Source organism: Equus przewalskii, chromosome 9 (genome assembly GCF_037783145.1).
Source record: "Equus przewalskii isolate Varuska chromosome 9, EquPr2, whole genome shotgun sequence".
In the NCBI taxonomy this organism is placed as follows: domain Eukaryota; kingdom Metazoa; phylum Chordata; class Mammalia; order Perissodactyla; family Equidae; genus Equus; species Equus przewalskii.
The window spans coordinates 81,774,134-81,793,330 of record NC_091839.1 but is presented as its reverse complement, the minus strand read 5'-3'; the positions used below and the strand labels follow the sequence as shown (position 1 = coordinate 81,793,330).

At 42.1% G+C, this 19,197-nt stretch overlaps 1 protein-coding gene across 5 annotated transcripts in view; it reads left to right on the top strand.

Annotated features, from left to right (window-relative positions):
- The window catches only part of MAP3K5 (mitogen-activated protein kinase kinase kinase 5), a 180,756-nt gene that overhangs the window by 41,172 nt on the left and 120,387 nt on the right, over window positions 1–19,197 (top strand). For 3 of the 5 annotated variants that reach the window (XM_070559384.1, XM_070559385.1, XM_070559386.1), the window contains exon 2: window positions 15,510–15,649. The exons of the other annotated variants lie outside the window; for them this stretch is intronic. In XM_070559384.1, coding sequence (XP_070415485.1) covers window positions 15,510–15,649 — 140 coding nt within the window. The remainder of the gene's footprint in view (window positions 1–15,509; window positions 15,650–19,197) is intronic. 5 annotated transcript variants of the gene reach the window in all.

Genomic DNA, 19,197 nt, shown 5'->3' with positions numbered 1-19,197 from the left:
TTTCTCTTCCTGATCGTTCATACACAGATGGAAGCCAAAGCTGAGAATTCGGGAGCTGTGTAGCTCTCCTTGAAATGAATTAGTTTGGTTAGTGCCTCTGGCGAATCCACATTTTGTGCTCCTCTGAATGCTCTGTAGCTGTGGTAGTGGTCTGGGGGCTTCCATTTTGGCGGGGTGCTGCCCAGGAGACCCTCTGTGATTCGTTTGTTTCTCCTGCTTCAGCGATATGAATGAAACGTGGTCTCCGTGCCATCAGAAGCCTCCTCTCCAGGGTTCATGTTCCACCTTTAGGCACCTCCTGGCTTCTAGTGCACAGGCAGGCCCCAGACTGCGAGTGGAGGGAGCCGTGACATGGGAAGGGGCCGAAGCTCGCCCTGGCCAGGAGAGTCAGGAAGATAGATGACACCGGCATCCAAGTGGCACTGTGGGTGAGGAGTGTGTTTATTAAGGGAACTCAGACTGCGTAAAGGCACAGGCAAGATGAACTTTCTCTTCCTAGTAAGAAAAAAGTGTTTACTGAAAAGGATTCCAAAAACATGATTGTGCAATTTCTTTCACTCCTGTAAACTTCGTGCAGGAAGACCAGACGGACAGAATGAGAAGGCCTTCCTCAGGGAGTCGGTGGTGGTGCCCGTGGCCATTCCTAGGTGCTGGAGCAGTGTTTCTGGCAGAGAGAGACTGCTCTATAATGCCATCACGGAGGAGCCAGAGGCCCTTCCTCCCAGCCTCGGCGCTGAGGCACGGCCGCTGCACAAGCCTGGCTCCCTAGCTGTTGCCCCTGCAGGCCTTCCTGGAGACCCCGTCAGGATTGATCACTCCTTGTTCTCTGCTCATGGAACAGTCACGTGTGTTTCTTTGGACCTTGGGCTTCCGCAGCTCGTGTGCACTTGAAGATTATAAACTTGTTGAAGGGCTGGTGCTGATTTCTTTGACCCCTCCCCAGTACCTTGCACAGGGTAGACGATAAATGCTTGTTAGAATAAGCAAACTGAGGGCAGAGTGAAGGGAGCGTTCCCAGGTGCTGTGATGACGGGTTGAAAGTGCAGCCTCCAGGGTCGTGCAATACGAAGCTGTGGGCTGGCTCCGAGGAGAGCAGGACTCAACGGGTATTGCAAAGGGGGCTGCTGTGTCTTTTCCTCCCTGGTGCACTGCTGAGTCTGTGGGACAGGCTTCTCCCATTTTTCCCAGGGGAGGCTGGTGAGGGGGTCTCTTCCTCCCTGTCTTCATCCTTGTGTGGCTGGCTTTTTAGATGTACCAAAAGCTCCTTTTGTAAGTGACTTTTTTTATCATCACATTGATCTGTCATGTTAAAACAAACCTTCACTTTCCAAGACAGTGAGTGAACTGCTTAAGACTGACATTTAATTTTAGTTGGAAGGAAAAGGACCCAGACGATTTCACTGCAGTCAGTTAAGCTCAGCCGCCTAAGTCAGTCAGCAATAAAAGCATTCTGTAACACTGAATGGTTTTAATTCCACTCATTCTCTCTAAGAGATCATCCTCAAGAAAGAAGTTTTAAAACCCCCACAAATGAATTGTTGCATGCAAATGGAATGTCAACACGTAAGCTGTGGAGTGGGATCATTGCTGGCACAGTCACGTCGACACATCTGTTGTGTTGAAGAATTGCACATACTCTTAGAAGAAGATGTGTAAATTAGAAGAAAACTAGTGCACATTTGGGCTAGATGTTGTATTTATTAGTGTTGAAAGTGGCTTTGACAGGGTATGAAGAAAGCAAAAGCATCTTTTAGAGACGTCGATGGTCCTGACTCAGAGAGGTTTCCACTCGTCAGCACTTTAAGAAGCCTGGAGCCCAGTGGAGCTTCCAAGCGCTCATGCACACTTCTCAGCTCCAGTTGGCTTTGTAAGTACCAGAGCTGATGAACATAAAAGCAAGAAGGAAAAAACCTTTCAAACTGGCCTGCTCATCAGGGGTAGTAACTGTCTCTGCTGAGCAAGTGGTGTGTAAGCTGAATTTCTTTCTTTTTACTACCTGTATCCTTTCTACAGCAGAAACGATGTGGTGTTTATGGCTTGCAATTAAATTTCTTATTGCATGGGGAGTGACGCTCTTTGATAAAGAATACATATATTGTCTGGTGCCGTACACTAGCAATTCACTTTTTTTCTTGTTTTCATATAGGATTAAATTTACCTTGCTTTTTTTTTTTTTTTTGCTTTTTTGGTGAGGAATATCGGCCTTGAGCTAATGTCTGTTGCCAATCTTCCTCTTTTTTTCTCCCCAAAACCCCAGTACATAGTTGTGTATTCTAGTTGTAGGTCATTCTAGCTCTTCCATGTAGGACGCCACCACAGCATGGCTTGACGAGCAGTGTGCAGGTCTGCGCCCAGAATCCAAACCAGCGAACCCCGGGCCGCCGAAGCGGAGTGCGCCAAACTTAACAACTAGTCTGCAGGGACTGGCCCAATGTCATGATTTTTTGAAGTTTCTCTTAATCACAATCCAAATGAGGTCTATACATTACAATTTGATAATGTCCCTTAAATCTCTTTTAATGTCTACTACCTCCCTCCTTCTCTCTCCCCCACCTTCTGTAATATTTTTATTGAGGAAACCTGGTCATTTCTCCTGTAGGAGTTTCCGTAGTCTGAATTTTGTTGGTTGTATCCCTGTGTCACACGGCTTTAGTACCTTATTGTTTGTGTAGACGTAACGCACATCCACTCCAGCTGTTTGCCTAGACAGAGTGAGAAAAATCTCTTCTTAAATCAGAACAACCTCAAACACAAATAGAATTGCCACAGCCGTTTTTGCTGGGGAATTTTGCTATCAAATAATGTCGAGGGGTTCCCTGGGCACCTTGGCTGCCTCTGTGTGAATAAGCTGTAAAGGTATAAAACGATTAGAGAAGAGTGCGTAGCTTATGGTGCACATCTACCAGGAACAATCAGATTTCCTTTAAAAATCGTCACAAACCAACTCTCGGAACCTTACACAGCTTACACGGGTGCCAGTTACATGAGGTGGATTATCAGTTCGGGCTGGCAGGAGGCCTCTTGTGTCACAAAGGGCCAGGCTGTGTACTTGGGAGCTCCACTGAAGCATACACGCAGACGGGTTTGATGATTTAATTAAAAGTAATTGTGACAGATCTACGAGAATGGCATGCACTGTAGCCACAGGAAAAACTGTAGTAACCTCTCAAAAAGCCTGCTCGAAATTTTCATGAGTAGCTCTTTAATGAAAATAGAGTGATCACTTGAGGACCGAAACTTATTACATAAAATGGGCTTATAGAGATCTAGATTTATGATTATAGATTCTTAAACCCAGTATACCTTCAGGAAATATAATAATTTCAAGGAGAAAAATAGTTGTTGATGGTGATATAGAAATTTTTACCATCCAAGCAGCCCCATGTCCCATTTCTACTTATAATGTGCAGCCTGGGACTGTCACACTGTAAACCTCAGGGTTCATATGGACTTTTCTTATGTTGCATACTCTACAGATCATGACCAGGTCCTTCGGTTATTGCCACAATATTAAAAAACAAATTCTTAAGATATAGATGAGGCTCTATTTTAACTTGGAGAGACAATAGCACTTCTTGTTGCAGGGTCTTTGTATTTCTTTAACAAGGAGAATTGCATAGGGCCCGTGTGTCTGTGGCCGGGAACTCACTGTGTAAATTACCTGCAGCAAAGATACAGGATGTGACGTCTGTGCTTTCCTTGCACACTGAGGTGAGGGTTCCAGGAAGACGGAATCTGGGTAGGGTGTTTATGGGGCTCCCTTGATGACTCTTACGAAACCACCGTCCAAATGCCGTGAGCCTGAACTTCTTTTCTTCTACTAGGAGGAAGGACTCTGTGAGCCCAGTCTTCCTGTGACCAAGAATATTCATTTGTAAGACTGAGATTTTAATGTCTGGTTAAGGCTTTTGTCTGTGGTCAGTAAGCCGAATAAAATAGAAATCTGTTCTCTCTTTTCCCTCTTTTCATCATATGCTCCTTTAACCTCATCATAGGCAGACAGAAGTAAGGAAAAAAATAAAGTTTTTGGTTCTTATTAGGCTTGGGTTCACGTCTTCTGTTGCTGTGATCGTTAACATTCTGACCATCACAAGTGACAGGACCACTAACATAAATTCCTTCTTAGAAGGGAGCGTGCTGGGGTCACAGCTTCCGAGAGCAGGGGGAGTCCTGCCTTCATGCATGTTCCCAGTGATGTCTACGGGATGCAGGCTTGTCTCTGCCATCCCTGGCTGGGGTGCCCTCTGTGTTGACCATCAGCACCCCAGCTCTATCCGACAAGTGTCACCACCTAAACTGAAGGACCTCAGTGTTCCTCCTGCCACTTCATTATTTCTTGGTCTTTGCCTTTTATCACTTGCCTTCTTCTTGCCCTTAAACTATCCCTCCGTTCTTCCAAGGTCGGCTTTTCCTTCACGTTGGAGCCCATCCATGTCTCATCTAAGAATATGGAGATCATCTCTGTTGATTACCCCACCTTTAAAATCTTAATCTTTCTACTGATGTTTAAGCGCACCATCCTAAAACTAAAAACCTTTAGGCTATTCTGTCCCAGTCAAGTGTTGTCTGATTTCTTGGTTTCCTCATTGAATGTAAAACTTCCCGCTGTGGACCGTAGTAAATGTCAGTCGTCTTCCTTTTCCTCCAGTCTTCGGGAGAATCGTCTGTGTTATTGCCTCCGTTTCCTCACCTCTCTTCCGCCATCTTTAGTCCTTCTGTACTCGCCACCCTCATCAGGGCTCTCTCTGATCCTCTGGTAGGCTGAACAGTGACCTTGCCCCTACGCCCCATATCTGTGTCAAAACCCGGGAACCTGTGAATGCTTCCCTATTTGTAAAAGAGTCTTTGCAGGTGTGGTTAAGTTAAGGATCTTGAGATGAGATGATCCTGGATTACCTGGATGGGTAAATGCCATCACAAGTGTCTCTATAAGAGAGAGGTGGAAGGCAGTTTGACACCACAGGTGCACACACCACGGGCCCAGGAACACCCCAAACCGCCAGACTCTGGAAGAGGCAGGGAACCGATTTCCCCTGGAGCCTCTGGAGCTAGCTTGGCCCTGGCCCTGCTGACGCCTTGATTTTAGACTTCCAGCCTCCAAAGCTGTGAAAGAATAAATGTCTCGTGTTTTAAGGGATCAAGGTTGTGATAATTTATCATAATGGCCACAGGAATCTAAATATAGTTCTCTTTTAACATGCTTAGCAAAATTGTTAACCAGAAATGAGTGAGTTTTCACTGAGTGACATGCCTGAGTCGCCAGCACTGAGATGGAGAAGTAGAGCCTTACGAGCTCTCCAGAAGACCCCTCGAGTCCCCTTTCACCATTGCCCCCACCCAAGTATCCACTGTTTTGACTTTATATATCAGGTTCAAAAACATGATATTAACAGAATCACAAAGCACCTACTCTTTCGTGTCTGAGTTCATTCTTTTAACAATCTGTGAAATTCATCCGTGTTGCGTGTGGTTGTAGATTTTTGTCTTCTCGTTGCTGTGTAGCATCTATTGTCTGTATGTAGCACGCCTTATTTATTTCTTCTACTGTTGATGGTTTACAACTAGTGCTGTTGTGAACGTTCATTACGTGTCTTTTGGTGAACATGTGTCTGTGTTTCTGTTAGGTATATAATGAGGAAGGGATTTCCTGAGTCACAGGAGCTTTCTCATTCTTTTCTATGCTCTCTGAATTGACAGTCGCATCTATACCCGGTGCTACAACTACCACCCATCACTGTCACTCTTCAGTCTCTCTACTGAGATTCAAAATGACAGCTGTCAGTTAGATACACACACACACACACACACAAACACACACACACGCACACACAGTTTAGTGTGTCCTAATCCAAACTCAAGTTCCTACCAAAAACTAGCTCCTCCTCTTGTGTCACTTACTGTGTCAGTGGAATGTTGTCAGCTCAATCATTCAGGATCAAAGCAGAATCGTGTTTTATTCTTTCTCCGATTGTCCTGCATCCACCAAATCTTTGAATCCTCTAGATTTCCCCACGGGTTGTCTCTCTGATAGTTTGGGGGCACACTGTCTCTTGGATGACTCCTGACTTTTCTCCCAGCTTCCAGTTTATTTTGTCTATCATCTATCCACAAATTCCAGGTATATCTTCCCAAAACTTTGGTCCTGCCACACCCCTTCTCAAAACTCATGGAGATGGACGAATCACCATTGATTATAGAATCAAGTCAGAACTCTTAGTGTTGGCTTTTTGTGCTTTCATAGTTTGATTTCAGCATCGTTTCTATGAGTAATTATTCCTGTGGGGTTTCAAGACGTGGTATTGTGATACATTAGCATTGTCTTCAGTAACATTTTTGTGATAAATGGCTCAAAGGGCTTCATAGGACCACTTCTTGTAATCGCTCCGTGTAAGAACCACATATTGAGAGTTTACTGTGCCTGGGGCACGCATAATCCTTACAACAACTTTGTGCGGCAAATACCTGTGTTATCATCCTCAGTTTGCAGTGGAGGAAACCAGAGCTCAGAGAATTTAAGGTATTGTCCAAGGCCATCCATTCAGAAACTTAATTAGGAGTCAGACACCAGAGGTCGTGAAACGGTTTGCCTGCTGTTTGCATGTGCATCACTCCTCTCAAGGCCACTGGAGATGGGAGGTTCCTTCCAGCTTTTCAGCTCGGTGGTGTACTTTTCTGAGGCTGCGTCTCCTCCTGGCAGAGCTGTGCTCTAGGTCCTTGTGAGATGGGCACCTCCTCCGTAGGTGTGCCCTTCCCCTCCTGTCTGACGCTGGAGCCTCATGGCCTGAGCTCTTGCGGCTGTTACAGCCTGGATAGGGGATGTTGGTTCTTATAACACCCACCTCGATTGGTCCTGCTCCCTCCTCTCTCTGTTTCTCTCCTCCTCCTTCTCCTCCCTCTCTCTTATCTCCTTTTCCCCTTCGAGGCTTCTCCCCTTTCTTCCACCTGCCCCTCCTTTTCTAAGTGCAGTGGCGCTCCGCCTTTTTAAAGCCCAGTTTCTGGAAGTGAAAAATGTCCCTCTGATCACCTGCCTCCCAGGCCTCACTTTTCAGTTAAAAATACAACACCTCAGACTGGTACAAAAACAGACACACAGACCAATGGAATAGAACTGAGAGCCCAGAAACAAAACCACACATTTATGAACAGCTAATCTTCGGCAGAGGAGCCAAGAACATACAATGGAGAAAGAAGAGTCTCTTCAATAAATGGTGTGGGGGAAACTGGACAGCCACATGCAAAAGAATGAAAGTAGACCATTATCTTACACCACACACAAAAATTAACTCAAAGTGGATTAAAGACTTGAAGGTAAGATGTGAAACCAGAAACTCCCAGAAGAAAACATAGGCAGTACACTGTTTAACATCGGTCTTAGAATGATCTTTTTGAATACCATGTCTACTCAGACAAGAGAAGCAAAAGAAAAAATAAACAAATGGAAGTTCATCAGACTAAAGAGCTTCTGCAAGGCAAAGGAAGCCATGATCAAAATGAAAAAAACCCCACCAACTGGGAGAAGATATCTGCAAATCATATATCTGACAAGGGGTTAATCTCCAAAGTATATAAAGAGCTCACACAACTCAAACAAAAACCCAATCAAAAAATGGGCAGAGGATATGAACAGATATTTTTCCGAAGAAGATATACAGATGGCCAACAGACATTTGAAAAGATGTTCAACATCGCTACTAATCAGGGAAATGCAAATCAAAACTACAATGAGACATCACCTCATACCCGTTAGAGTGGCTAAAATCACCAAGACAAAAAAACAGCGAATGTTGGGGAGGATGTGAAGAAAAGGGAACCCCGAGACATTGCTGGTGGGAGTGCAAACTAGTGCACCCACTGAGGAAAACAGTATGGAGATTTCTCCAAAGACTAAAAGTAGAAATACCATATGACCCAGCTATCACACTACTGGGTATCTGCCCAAACAACTTGAAATCAGCAATCCAAAGTAGCATATGCACCCCTATGTTCATTGCAGCACTATTCACAACAGCCAAGACATGGAAACTATCCAAGTGCCCATCGACTGATGATCAGATAAAGAAGATGTGAGATACACACACACACACACACACACACACACACACACACAATGGAATACTACATGGCCATAAAAAAGACAAAACCATCCCATTTTCAACAACATGGATGGACCTGAGGGTATTATGTTAAGCAAAATAAGCCAGACAGAGAAAGCCAAACACCATATGATTTCACTCATATGTGGAAGATAAACACAGACAAAGAGAACAGTTTAGTGGTTACTAGAGGGGAAAGGGGTTGGAGGGTGGGCATAAGGGGGAAAGGGGCAAGTTTGTATGGAGACTGACAAATAACAGTGTACACCTGAAGTTTCACAATGTTATAAACTATGATGACCTCAACAAAATTTTTTTAAAAAGGAAAAATGAATCAAAATAACCTCTTTTTGGAGACAAACAACAAGAGCAACAACAAAATGCTAGTGTACCCACAGTAATGACTTATAAAATTATTAACAATGACAGAAAACACCTCAGTAATAATCAGACAAGCAAATTAGGGCTGGGCTGGGGACGTTGTGTATGCCTGTGCTTTAGCAATATAAGAATGACTCACGTTTGAGTCACCGTGCATACTTTATTGGAGTTTAGCGATGAGGAAATTGTGGGCCAGAATATACTGTTGACACAGATATGTATCATTACATGTGGTAGGGTTAACCGAATAACGTACAAGACAACACAGTGATACCGGTGAAGCCGAATGAGGAGCAGTTTATAGCAGGAATGGCCACACCACGAGCAATTCCAGACAACGATAGTAGATGATTCTTCTGTCCTTCCTGAACGTTTCGACAGGTCTATCTATACCACGGGAGTTTTGTAGTTTCCCGACGTCGTGTGCCTGCCAGATGTTAGAAGACTGACTTGGGGCCTTTGGGAGACTTAGGTGATGAGTAACACTTTAGTAATTTCCATGTAGTAGACGAGTTGTAAATTCACAATAGAGAAAAACCAGTGGAATGCAGATTGTAGTTCCCTTAAGGATCAGAGGAGAGATGAGCATTTGGGGGTTAGTGTCTGCTCTTGGTGGATCTCTCCTGGTTCACCTAGTGTGAATCCCATTGGGAAGTGACTTAGTTTCCTAGTGAGCTTGTCTGCGTTTCTCTGACCCAGCCCCAGTCCTCTCCCTGGCTGCTTCTCCACCGCCTTGGATGTCCCCGGGCTGCTGTTTCTCGTCTGTTCTTTGAGGGGCTCCACTTTCCAAATCTGCTGCCACCTTGCTGCCTCACCTCGGAGGATTCCACCATCCATCCCACCAGCACTGGCCTTGGCCTCTGAGCATCGCTTCTTGCGCCTCCCTGGCACCGTCCACCTTCTGCCCTGTGTCGGTGCCTGTCAGTGCGTGTTTCTGTCCCCCAAGAGAAGGCAAAAATCATCTCTCATTAATTCTTTTAACTTTCATTAACAGTAGCAGATAACAGAGAACTTTTTGTATAAGAGGCACTCAGGATGTCTGTGGAATTAAATTGGCACGAATGGGTCGTCTTCAGGATTAATCTGTCGAGACTGGATGGGTGTTCTGTGTGAAAACTTGGGAAACGTCCATTGGTTTGGAATTGTGCAGCACACTGCAGACCACAGTACAAGCCAGATCACCGATGGGTTCTCGTTTGTCATCAGTGATCTGATGCCTGAGGACAGCAATTGAATCGATAAAACGTAGCTAGAGATTAATTTCTTCCTTCAGTTGCTTTTCACAAGCAGCAGCAGCTCTCAGGAGATAGTTAACAGATACGGTATTAGGAAAGAAAAATTAATTTAAAAAAGAAACACAAACACAGACCATGAACCACTGCCAGTGACAACCCAAAATGCAGTTAGGTACCACAGTTTTACGTTATTGACCTAAAAACTTATTATGCTTTAATAAACCCCTGGTAAACCTAATTTTATGCTCCATTTAACATTAACTCAATTGGAACAAGGAAAGAAACTACACCTTAGTGAAAACATAAGAGATTTTTGCGTCTTTGTGCTTGTCAGTGACTGACTTAGTCTTAAATTTTTTAACGTGGCAGTTTTACTCACAATATTACCACAAAAGCTCCATGAGACAGTTATTAAGTACATTTACTCATGAAATACATTATAGGAGTGTATGTTTTGGTCCTCAAACCTATTTTCGCAGCTCACTTGAGTTCTGATCTTTGGAAGCTCCATATCCTGAAAGTCTGGGGTGTGGCTCAGTTAAGAGTTAGGAGCGTGGACTCTCCAGGCAGACTGCCTGAGTTCAAACCCTGGTCCCATCACTTTCTAGCTGATTTTGGGCAGCAAGAAAGCACTGTCTGCCTCTGAGTCCTGAAACAGTAACATTACCTACCACAAAGGGGTATTATGAAGATTAAGTGAGTTAATACTTGAAAAGCACATAGTGCCTGGCACATGGTCATTCCTGAGTCCATGTCTGTGAAAAAAGTGGATAAGCTGTACCTCATATAAATGGGTTTCAAGGCTTGTGGAGTATCAGTTTGTTCAATTTATTATAATTATATCCTTTTTTGCATTTTCAGCATATCTTTGGATCATTTTACAAGGAAGATGGTTTTCACATGTTAATTTTACTTCTTTTGAGAAGATATCCATCTGAGTCAGAAGGTGGCCATTATAAGATAATATTTTCTTTAGTTTGATAATGAAATATTACTGTTTAAAGAATGCTGTATTTCTGGAAGTCCTAGCCACTATAACACAGCAAAATAAAACAAACACAATGACAACAAAACAAAAACCATAAAAGACATATAGTTTGGAAAGGAAGAAATGAAACCATTTCTACTTGCAGATTACCTCACTATTCGTGTAGAAAATCCCAAAGCATGAAGAAAAGAAAAGCTCCTAGAATAAGTGAGTTTAGTAAAGTCTCAGGATATGAGGTCGGTATACAGATATCAAGTGTACTTTTATATACTCATGATGAACAATTGGAATTTGAAATTTTAAAAAGAATACATCTATGATAGCTCCAAAAAATGCAATATTTAGGTATACTTTCAACAAAATATGTGCAGGAACTGTATATTGAAAATTACAAAATACTGATGAAAGAAACCAAAGAACATAAATACATGGAGATGTATGCCATATTCATTAATTGAAAATGTTGAGATGTTTAAGATGTCGGTTCTCCCTAAAATGATCTGTAGATGCAACATAATCCCAGCCAAAATCCTAGGGGGATTTTTTTTTTTTTTTGGTAGCTATCGACTGACTGCTCTCAGCCACCAGTTGATTCTGAAATTTCCGCAGGGAAGCAAATAGAACAACTTAAAAAGCTAAGACAATTTTGAAAACAGAAAAACAGTTGGAGGACCCACACTGCCTGATTTCAGCATCTACCATGAAGCTAGAATAGTCAAAACAATGTAGGTTTGGCAAAAGGCAAACGCACAGATCAATGGAACAGAATAGAAAATCCAAAAATAGACCCACACAAATGTAGCCAGTTAAATTTTTGACAAAGAAGCAGGGGCAGTTAACAGAGAAAGGAGAGTCTTTACAACAAATACGATGCTTGACCCACACCTCACACCATCTACAAAAATTAACTCAGAATGGGTCACAGACCTAAGTGTAAAATGTGAAGCTGTACGACTTCTAGAAAAAAGCACAGGAGAAAACTTTTGTGACCTTGGGTAAGGCAAAGATTTTTTAGATACCACACCTAAAGCACAATCCATAAAAGAGAAAAATTGATAAATAAAAGTTAGAAACTTCTGCTCTTCTTTTTTTTTCCCCCCCTGCTAAGGAAGAGTCACCCTGAGCTAACATCTGTGGCCAATCTTCCTCTTTTTTGTATGTGGGTTGCTGCCACAGCACGGCCACCAATGATTGGTGTAGGTCCGTGCCTGGGAACGGAGCCTGGGCCGCCAAAACGGAGTGTGCTGGACTTAACCACAAGGCCACCAGGCCGGTCCTGAGACGTCTGCTCATCTGAAGACACTGTTAACAAACTAAAAAGACAAGCCACAAGCTGGGAGAAAGTGTTTGCAAGTCACGTATCTGAGGAAGAAAAAAATATCCGGATAATATAAAGAACACGCAAACCTTGACACTAAGAAAACAATCTTAATAATTAAAAATTCAATTGGGCACAAGCTTTGAACATTTTGCCAGACGATGGAGGAGTGAATTTTATTCTATGGAAATTAAAAGATAAATTTAGAAAAGAATACAATCTATTAGAACAGATCACTCATCTGAATCCAAAGTAGAAAAAGTCCATTTTTTCTGAGTTAGGATAGTGTGTATTACGGTATTTTGAAATGATGCAAATAAACGTTTTTAGTGTTCTATACAGAATGCAAGAACAAGTGGGTCTGTTCCTGCTTAGATGTTCAGACCTAACGAATATAATTTGGTTTGTGTGTCCCATTCATTTTACGTGTCTAGTTTCTCTCTTTTCTGAAAGCCTTCTGCAATCTTTCTATTATATTTTGCATCAAATTCCACGAGTCAATTCTCTGGAAATAACCAGTTTTGCCCCCCTTGTCGCTAGTTTAACTTAGCTAGTATTTTTCTTTGCATGTCTCTTGTTTTTCGTCAGCGACTGTTTCATTTGGTTTCTCGCCGACCCGTTTTTCGCTGTCTCTTGATTTTAAAGCCGTGTGAGTGGCAGGCGGCTGGCATCTGTGGCAGGAGGAAACAGTGTGGGTGCAGGAGGCAGATGGGGCCCGTGGGTGGGACGAGGTGACTCAGTTTTCTCATGTGTTGATTTCTGATGTAAAAATGTGAAGGACCCCAAAAGAAAACTGTGTTTGTATAAGAGCCCTTAAGTCATGAAAAAAATATTTTGAAGCTCCTTTGACCTGTCTTCCCTTTGCATCGTCTCCCTAAATCTGCCGTTAGCCTGCATTTCGTCTGATCTATTTCTCCCTCACGGATGGAGAATTCTGGTTGCACATTCTTCAGATGAGGCTGACTCTGCACCAGGCGGCTTCTCAAGACGCTGCATCGTTCTTACGTGTGGCCCTTCAGTTTTATGCTCACTCATACAGTCTTAGTGTTGTTCTTTTTATATTTTGGTGGATTCCTAAATTATGAAGACGTCAATGTTCATAAAGCAAATTGTAAAAAATATAGAAGGCATGAAGAATAAGACTAATTCATAATACTGTTACATAGCTATTATCATGGCTCACATTTTGGTATACAACTTCCCAGACATTTTGTATGCACATACATATATATACATAAAATATGTATGTTATAATATATTTTAATGTGTAATATATTTAATATGTAATATATTTAATATATAATATATTTTAATGTATATGCTATACATTATCATGTATATATTATATTTTAATATTTTTTACTTAAGATAGCTTGAATTTACCCCCATTGCTAAATATTCTACGATATATTTTTCAGTGGTTAAATAACATGCCATTATTTGAATTCATCTATTTCTAATCTGTCTACCTAGTCATTTTCCTATTGATGGATATTTAGATGTTTTCCATTTTTATTGTAAAAAATATATTTCGGTTGACATGCAAGTAAATCTGCCGCATTTATAGGACTTTTCTCAGGGTAAGTTTTTAGGAGTGGAGTTTGGGGTAAAAATGTGCATAATTTTGAGGATTTAAGTCTCCTAGCCAGTGTACACTTCCCTGTGATGTGTGAAAGTGTCATTTTTCTGCATCTTCATTGGGCGTTTTGAAATATCTTTGGCCACTTGTTAGGCAAAAAATTGACACTTTATGGTTGACTTAATATGCATTTATCAAAGTGAGATACAGAATATTTTTTCGTATGCTTTTTACCATTTTAGTTAAACTTTTGTGAATTTGCCTGCCTCTGTCCATAGCCTGATTTTGTATTGTCATGTTTTTGGGGTTGCTTGTTTGTTTTGAATTGTCCAATAAGAGATGATTTAAAAAGAGTACCCTTTCATCTGTCACATATTGCACATATTCTTAACACATTAGCATCACCTGCTAAATTTATTGTAAGGTATGTTAGCACTTTCACTTTGATTGTGAGTGGAATCTGTTTCGCCGTTATAATTTCCAAATGCTTATTATGGTTCTAAAGGAAGCTCTTGGTTTTCACAGTAGTTTTGCATCTTGGCACTTTTCTGAATTGCGTTATTACTAGTAATAGTTATTTAGTTGATTGTACTGGGTTTTTTTAGTTGACAACCATAATATCTATAAGCAATGATAATTGTGTATTTTATTTTATAGAGTTACACCTCCTTACTTTTGAAATCTTATTGCATTAGCTCGGATTTTCAGAAAGCCAGCAAGTCGTGGGAGTGCTTAACAGCCCTGTTTTTTTCCTGATTTTTATGGGAATATCTATAAGCACAAAGTTGGCAGTTGTTATGAGATATACATTGTTCTTCCTGTAAAAAAGTGCACTTATATTTAATGAGATAAAATATTTGGGGCATCAGTGGAGATGCTGGTGACTTTTTTCCATTGAGCTACTCTTGTGTTCCCAAAGTAAATCTTAAACCCATGACCTAGTGTTCTCATAGTGTAATGCTTAGTGCATTTTGTTCATTTTTCTTTCTTTTTTTTTTTTTTAAAAGATTGGCACCTGAGCTAACATGTTGCTAATCTTTTTTTTTCCTTCTTCTCTTCTTCTCCCCAAATCCCCCCAGTGCATAGTTGCATATTCTAGTTGTAGGTCCTTCTGGTTGTGGCATGTTGGACACCACCTCAGCATGGCTTGATGAGCTGTGCCATGTCCGCCCCCAGGATCTGAACCAGCAAAACCCTGAGCTGCTAAAGCGGAGCGCGCAAACTTAACCACTCAGCCACAGGGCCGGCCCCGCTTTCATATTTTTGTCTATATATGTAAATGAGTTTGAGACTAATCTGAATTTCATTTCTGTGACATTATTCTCAAATTTTGGTGTCGGGTTTTTACACCCTTGGTGTTAGTCACCTCTGAGCTTTGGAAGAATTAGTATTGTGGTTATATTCTCCTTCTTAGTCATAATGTTCTGTACCTTCGCTTTCTCTTTTTATAGATTATGTTTGCTAGATATTAATTAATTATAAAATACAGCTTTGTATTAATTCATAATCTTACCTATTTGCTTTTTTAAAATCTCATTTTCCATTTATTACTTATTGCTGTTTCCCATGGATCTGCTTCTATACCCTTACTTAGCTTGTTGTAATGTTGAAATGGAACAGAGAGCATTAGCCCCAGCCCTAGCAGATTCTCCTTAGTTTCCAGTAACTATATATATATATATATATATATATATATATATATATATATATATATATATATCTTCTCGTTTGAGCAATGCAGGTTTGCTGCCCTTTATAAAGCCGCTTCCGGGTAGAGCTGTGGATTTAAAATTCTGTGGTAACTGGAGAGGGAAAACCCCTCTCATTTCCTCTCTGCATGCTAAGCTGTTGAGAACACAATGTGCTTACTGGGCATTACTCGCGTCCCCTTTGGGGGCTCTGTTTGTGTCTGCAGACGTCGCCGTGGTGGAGATGAGCGACGCCTTCCGGCAGCCGTCCTTGTTCTACCACCTCGGGGTGAGGGAGAGCTGCAGTATGGCCAGCAACATCATCCTCTACTGCGACACCAACTCAGATTCCCTGCAGTCGCTCAAGGTACCGCACTTCTTGACCCAGTCCTTCTTGAGCCCCCCGAGTTGGAGGGCCGTCCCTGTCATCCAAATCAATTTAAGTAGCTTGTGTTGGTGAAAGGATGTTTTTGTCAGTGCGGTAATTAATTATGCAACAATTAGTAGCCAAGTTTTGAAGTTTCTCTGGAATTCAGTGTGGAAACTTGACCAGCTGATGTGGCCAGCCCCGCAGGTTGGCAGTGGGGCTGGTCTGTGAATGACCGCTGAATGGGGACTGCGCCTGGCTGCAGGGCCGGCTGGAACTTCCACAGCTCAGAACCCCATGACCATTTCGAGATTCTCCTAAGGCCTGAGGGAAAAAAAGGAAAGAAATCTGATGATACACAGGTAGGAGAAAAATGAGTTGAGTTCTGAGCTGCAGTTAGAGTTGCAGCTGAGGAGGCTGCATAGGAAGTCGTTGGTGCACACGGTGGGGGGAGGAGGGGAGATTGCCTGGGGGGCGGCCAGGCCTCGTGCTGTCAGCATCGGGGGTTTCATAGGACACACCTGTCTCAACTGGAACTGTGCTTCTGCTGAAAGTACTACGAGCAGAAATTCTCTGAGGGTTACCAGAAAATTGCCATCCTCTTTCACTGGGATATGATTTCAATTAAGATCGGAAAGGGGGAATAAAAACTTACGTATTTGTCTACAAAATTCAGTGTCCGTTGTCATTCTCTCCGTTATGGGGACCTAATGATAGGAGGGTATGTCTTCCATCCAAAAAGATTGCCTGAAAGGTCCCTGCAAGGCCGAGTGATTTACACCGTGGGATGCTGTGGACAGCGCCTAACAGTTCAGTGAAGCTCTTGCTGGGCCTGGTGTCGTCCGTTTCCTTTGTGAAACTTCCAGCTCGCTCTGCGGCTGTGTACCTTTTCTCAGCTGTATCTGCCAGTTCTCAAATTAAAGCCAGCCTGGCAAGCTGAAGCCCTAAAACCCAGAGCCGCACTTCTGATGGCCTCGTAATCGTTATGTGAAGATCTCTAACCCCAAATCCATGCAAAAAAAGTGTAGTAGCATTTTGCTTTTATCTGAGTATCTAAAGCTTGTATGGCCTTCTCTGAAAAAGCTGCAGTTTAATTTAGTAAATACATTTGCTGCATGCCAGGCGTTGTGCTGGGCCTGGATTGACTATCCCTTTCCAGAATACTCTGATATAGTCCTAAGAGATTTTCATCTACTCTGCCCAAATCTCTTTTTTACCTGGAGCAATTCTTGAAGAAACCCCTGCTTAATTTTACCCCAGATTTACCCCTTTAATTACTGTATCATAAAGATTCATGATGGTATAGTTTTAATTAAGCATTTTGATTTGCTACTGTTTACAACATACATTAGCAGTTGATGAAGGAGCGATATTATTTTATTTATTCTTTTGATTCTATTATTTTATTTCTTTGCCTTAAGTTTATTTCAAGCAGGCAGTGTTGTGTTGGACATTTTTCACTCTACACTACTTTTGTTCTTTCCCTGCTGGTATCTGGCAGTTTAATTTTATGGCTATTCCTTCCTAGGGAAATTTTTTTAAAATGAATTAAAATTACATTTGAGAGAAACAGATAAAGCTAATCTTATCATAAATTTGTATGGGACAAATAAACTGGCTTATTTAATTGCTTCCAGGCAGCCTTTGTATGCAAGTGTTATTGGTATTTGAATAAACTAGTTCTTTAAAAAAGCTAGTCTATCTAAAATATACTCATTTATCTTGTGCATAATAGCAGCTTGTCGCTGAGCACTGACTGTGTACTGGGTACTGAGTACTCTCCTACGTACAGTTTCACGTTCAATTCCTAGAACGTCCCTGGGAGGTATATATTCCATCACCGTTTTATAGAATTGCAAACCGAGGCTCAAACACCTTCAGCCGTTTGCCCAGGGTGGTATAGCTGGTAAAATTTGGGACCAGGTCTGCCTGCCTCCACAGCCCGTCCCCTTCCCCACTAGACTCTATCCCGGTTCCTTCTAGTTGGGAGGGCATCGGACGTTCCTGCTAAGTGTCTTCATCTAGAAAACCCATCAACTCTGTCTCCTGCGTTCTTCCATGCAGCATCCATCCTTTTCTCTTCCTCCTTCCGTTAACTTCAGCTTTTGCCATTTTCTTATTTTGCTTTTTCCCAGCCCTCATATGTGTCTGGCTGCAGAGGACAAAGGTCTCTGAAATGGAAAAGGTTTCCTCGGAGCCCTAGAAATTCCTCCGGTCCTCTGCTACTGAGGAAAGTCGTGTGTGTGTGTGTGTGTGTGTGTGTGTGTGTGTGTGTGTGTGTGTGTATGTGTATTTTTAATTTCGTTTATTTCTGTTGTAGGTAGTTATGTATGTAGCTGTTATCCCTGCCACCTACCAACAGAAAGGAGCACTGCTCTGAAATAAGGCAGAATAAGAGATATTTATTAATAATATATTGTGTATGGATTAGCCAAATAAAATAAAAGTGAAATGCGTGCCTGTTTTCACAGGGCAGAGACAGATGGGAACGCCCTTCTTGTCGTATAGCCAGCTCCACGTCGGTCGATCCTCTGGACATTTAGGAAGTACACCTGCACATGTTTTATTCTCACCTGCTGCTCTTTGTTAAGAGAGCGGTTTCTCTTTGGCAGCAAGTTCTCAGGAAGAAATCACAGGAAAAATTTTTTGAAGTTTAAGCTCCTGAAAAATAATTGATAGGAACCATAAAAGTACCTAAAACCCAGGTCGAGTTTTCATATGAAAAGGTATTTGGAGTATATTCAAATCATGTGCTTGAAAAAAGATTTGTATCCATTTTAAATCATAAGTACTATCTTAATTGTAGTAAGAATGAAATATTTGATTGTTTTTCAATAAAAGATCATCATTGCATTTCGAGAAAGGGAGATTGATAGACACTCTTTTTATTTTCCTTAGTATTTTGTCAACACGATTTTCTTGAAATAAATATCAAGAGAACTTCTTATGTGCCTATTGATGGGGCTCTGCTAAGATTGACATTTGCTTGGAAATAAGAAATTGCTCTAACAGCTGTTTTCTGATTTACTTCATGCATTGTAGAAATCTTCAGACCCCCTGGAGTCCCTCAGTAAATGGGAGAGTGAGTCTGGACACCACGGGCCTGTGAGCTGTGGGTCAGATACGTGATATATGTCTGCCATCAGATGGGGTTTGGGAGAAATGAATGGCTGTTGTGTAATGTCAGGAGGTTGTTTCGATGAACCATTTCTTCTGTCTCCAGAAATCCCTTTATGGCAGTAGCTCTCAGCTCTAGTTCTGGGGCTTCCCTCTCCCTTTGCTCCCTCTCTTCCTTCTAGGCCACCCCCCAACTCACTTTAAACAATACCTCTTAGGAACACAAAGCAAAACGAAACAAAGAAATACCCCTGCACGCCGCCAGACAGCCCACAGGTCGAAGCCCCTGTAATTCCAGTGGGAAACGTCTGCGTTGCCCTGGGGGAGCGTGGGCGTTCCCTTTGAAGAGCAGTTTGGCCACATCTAATCATACGCTGTGAGCATATCACCAGACTAACAGTTCTGGCTCTGGGAGTGTGCTGCCAAAAAGT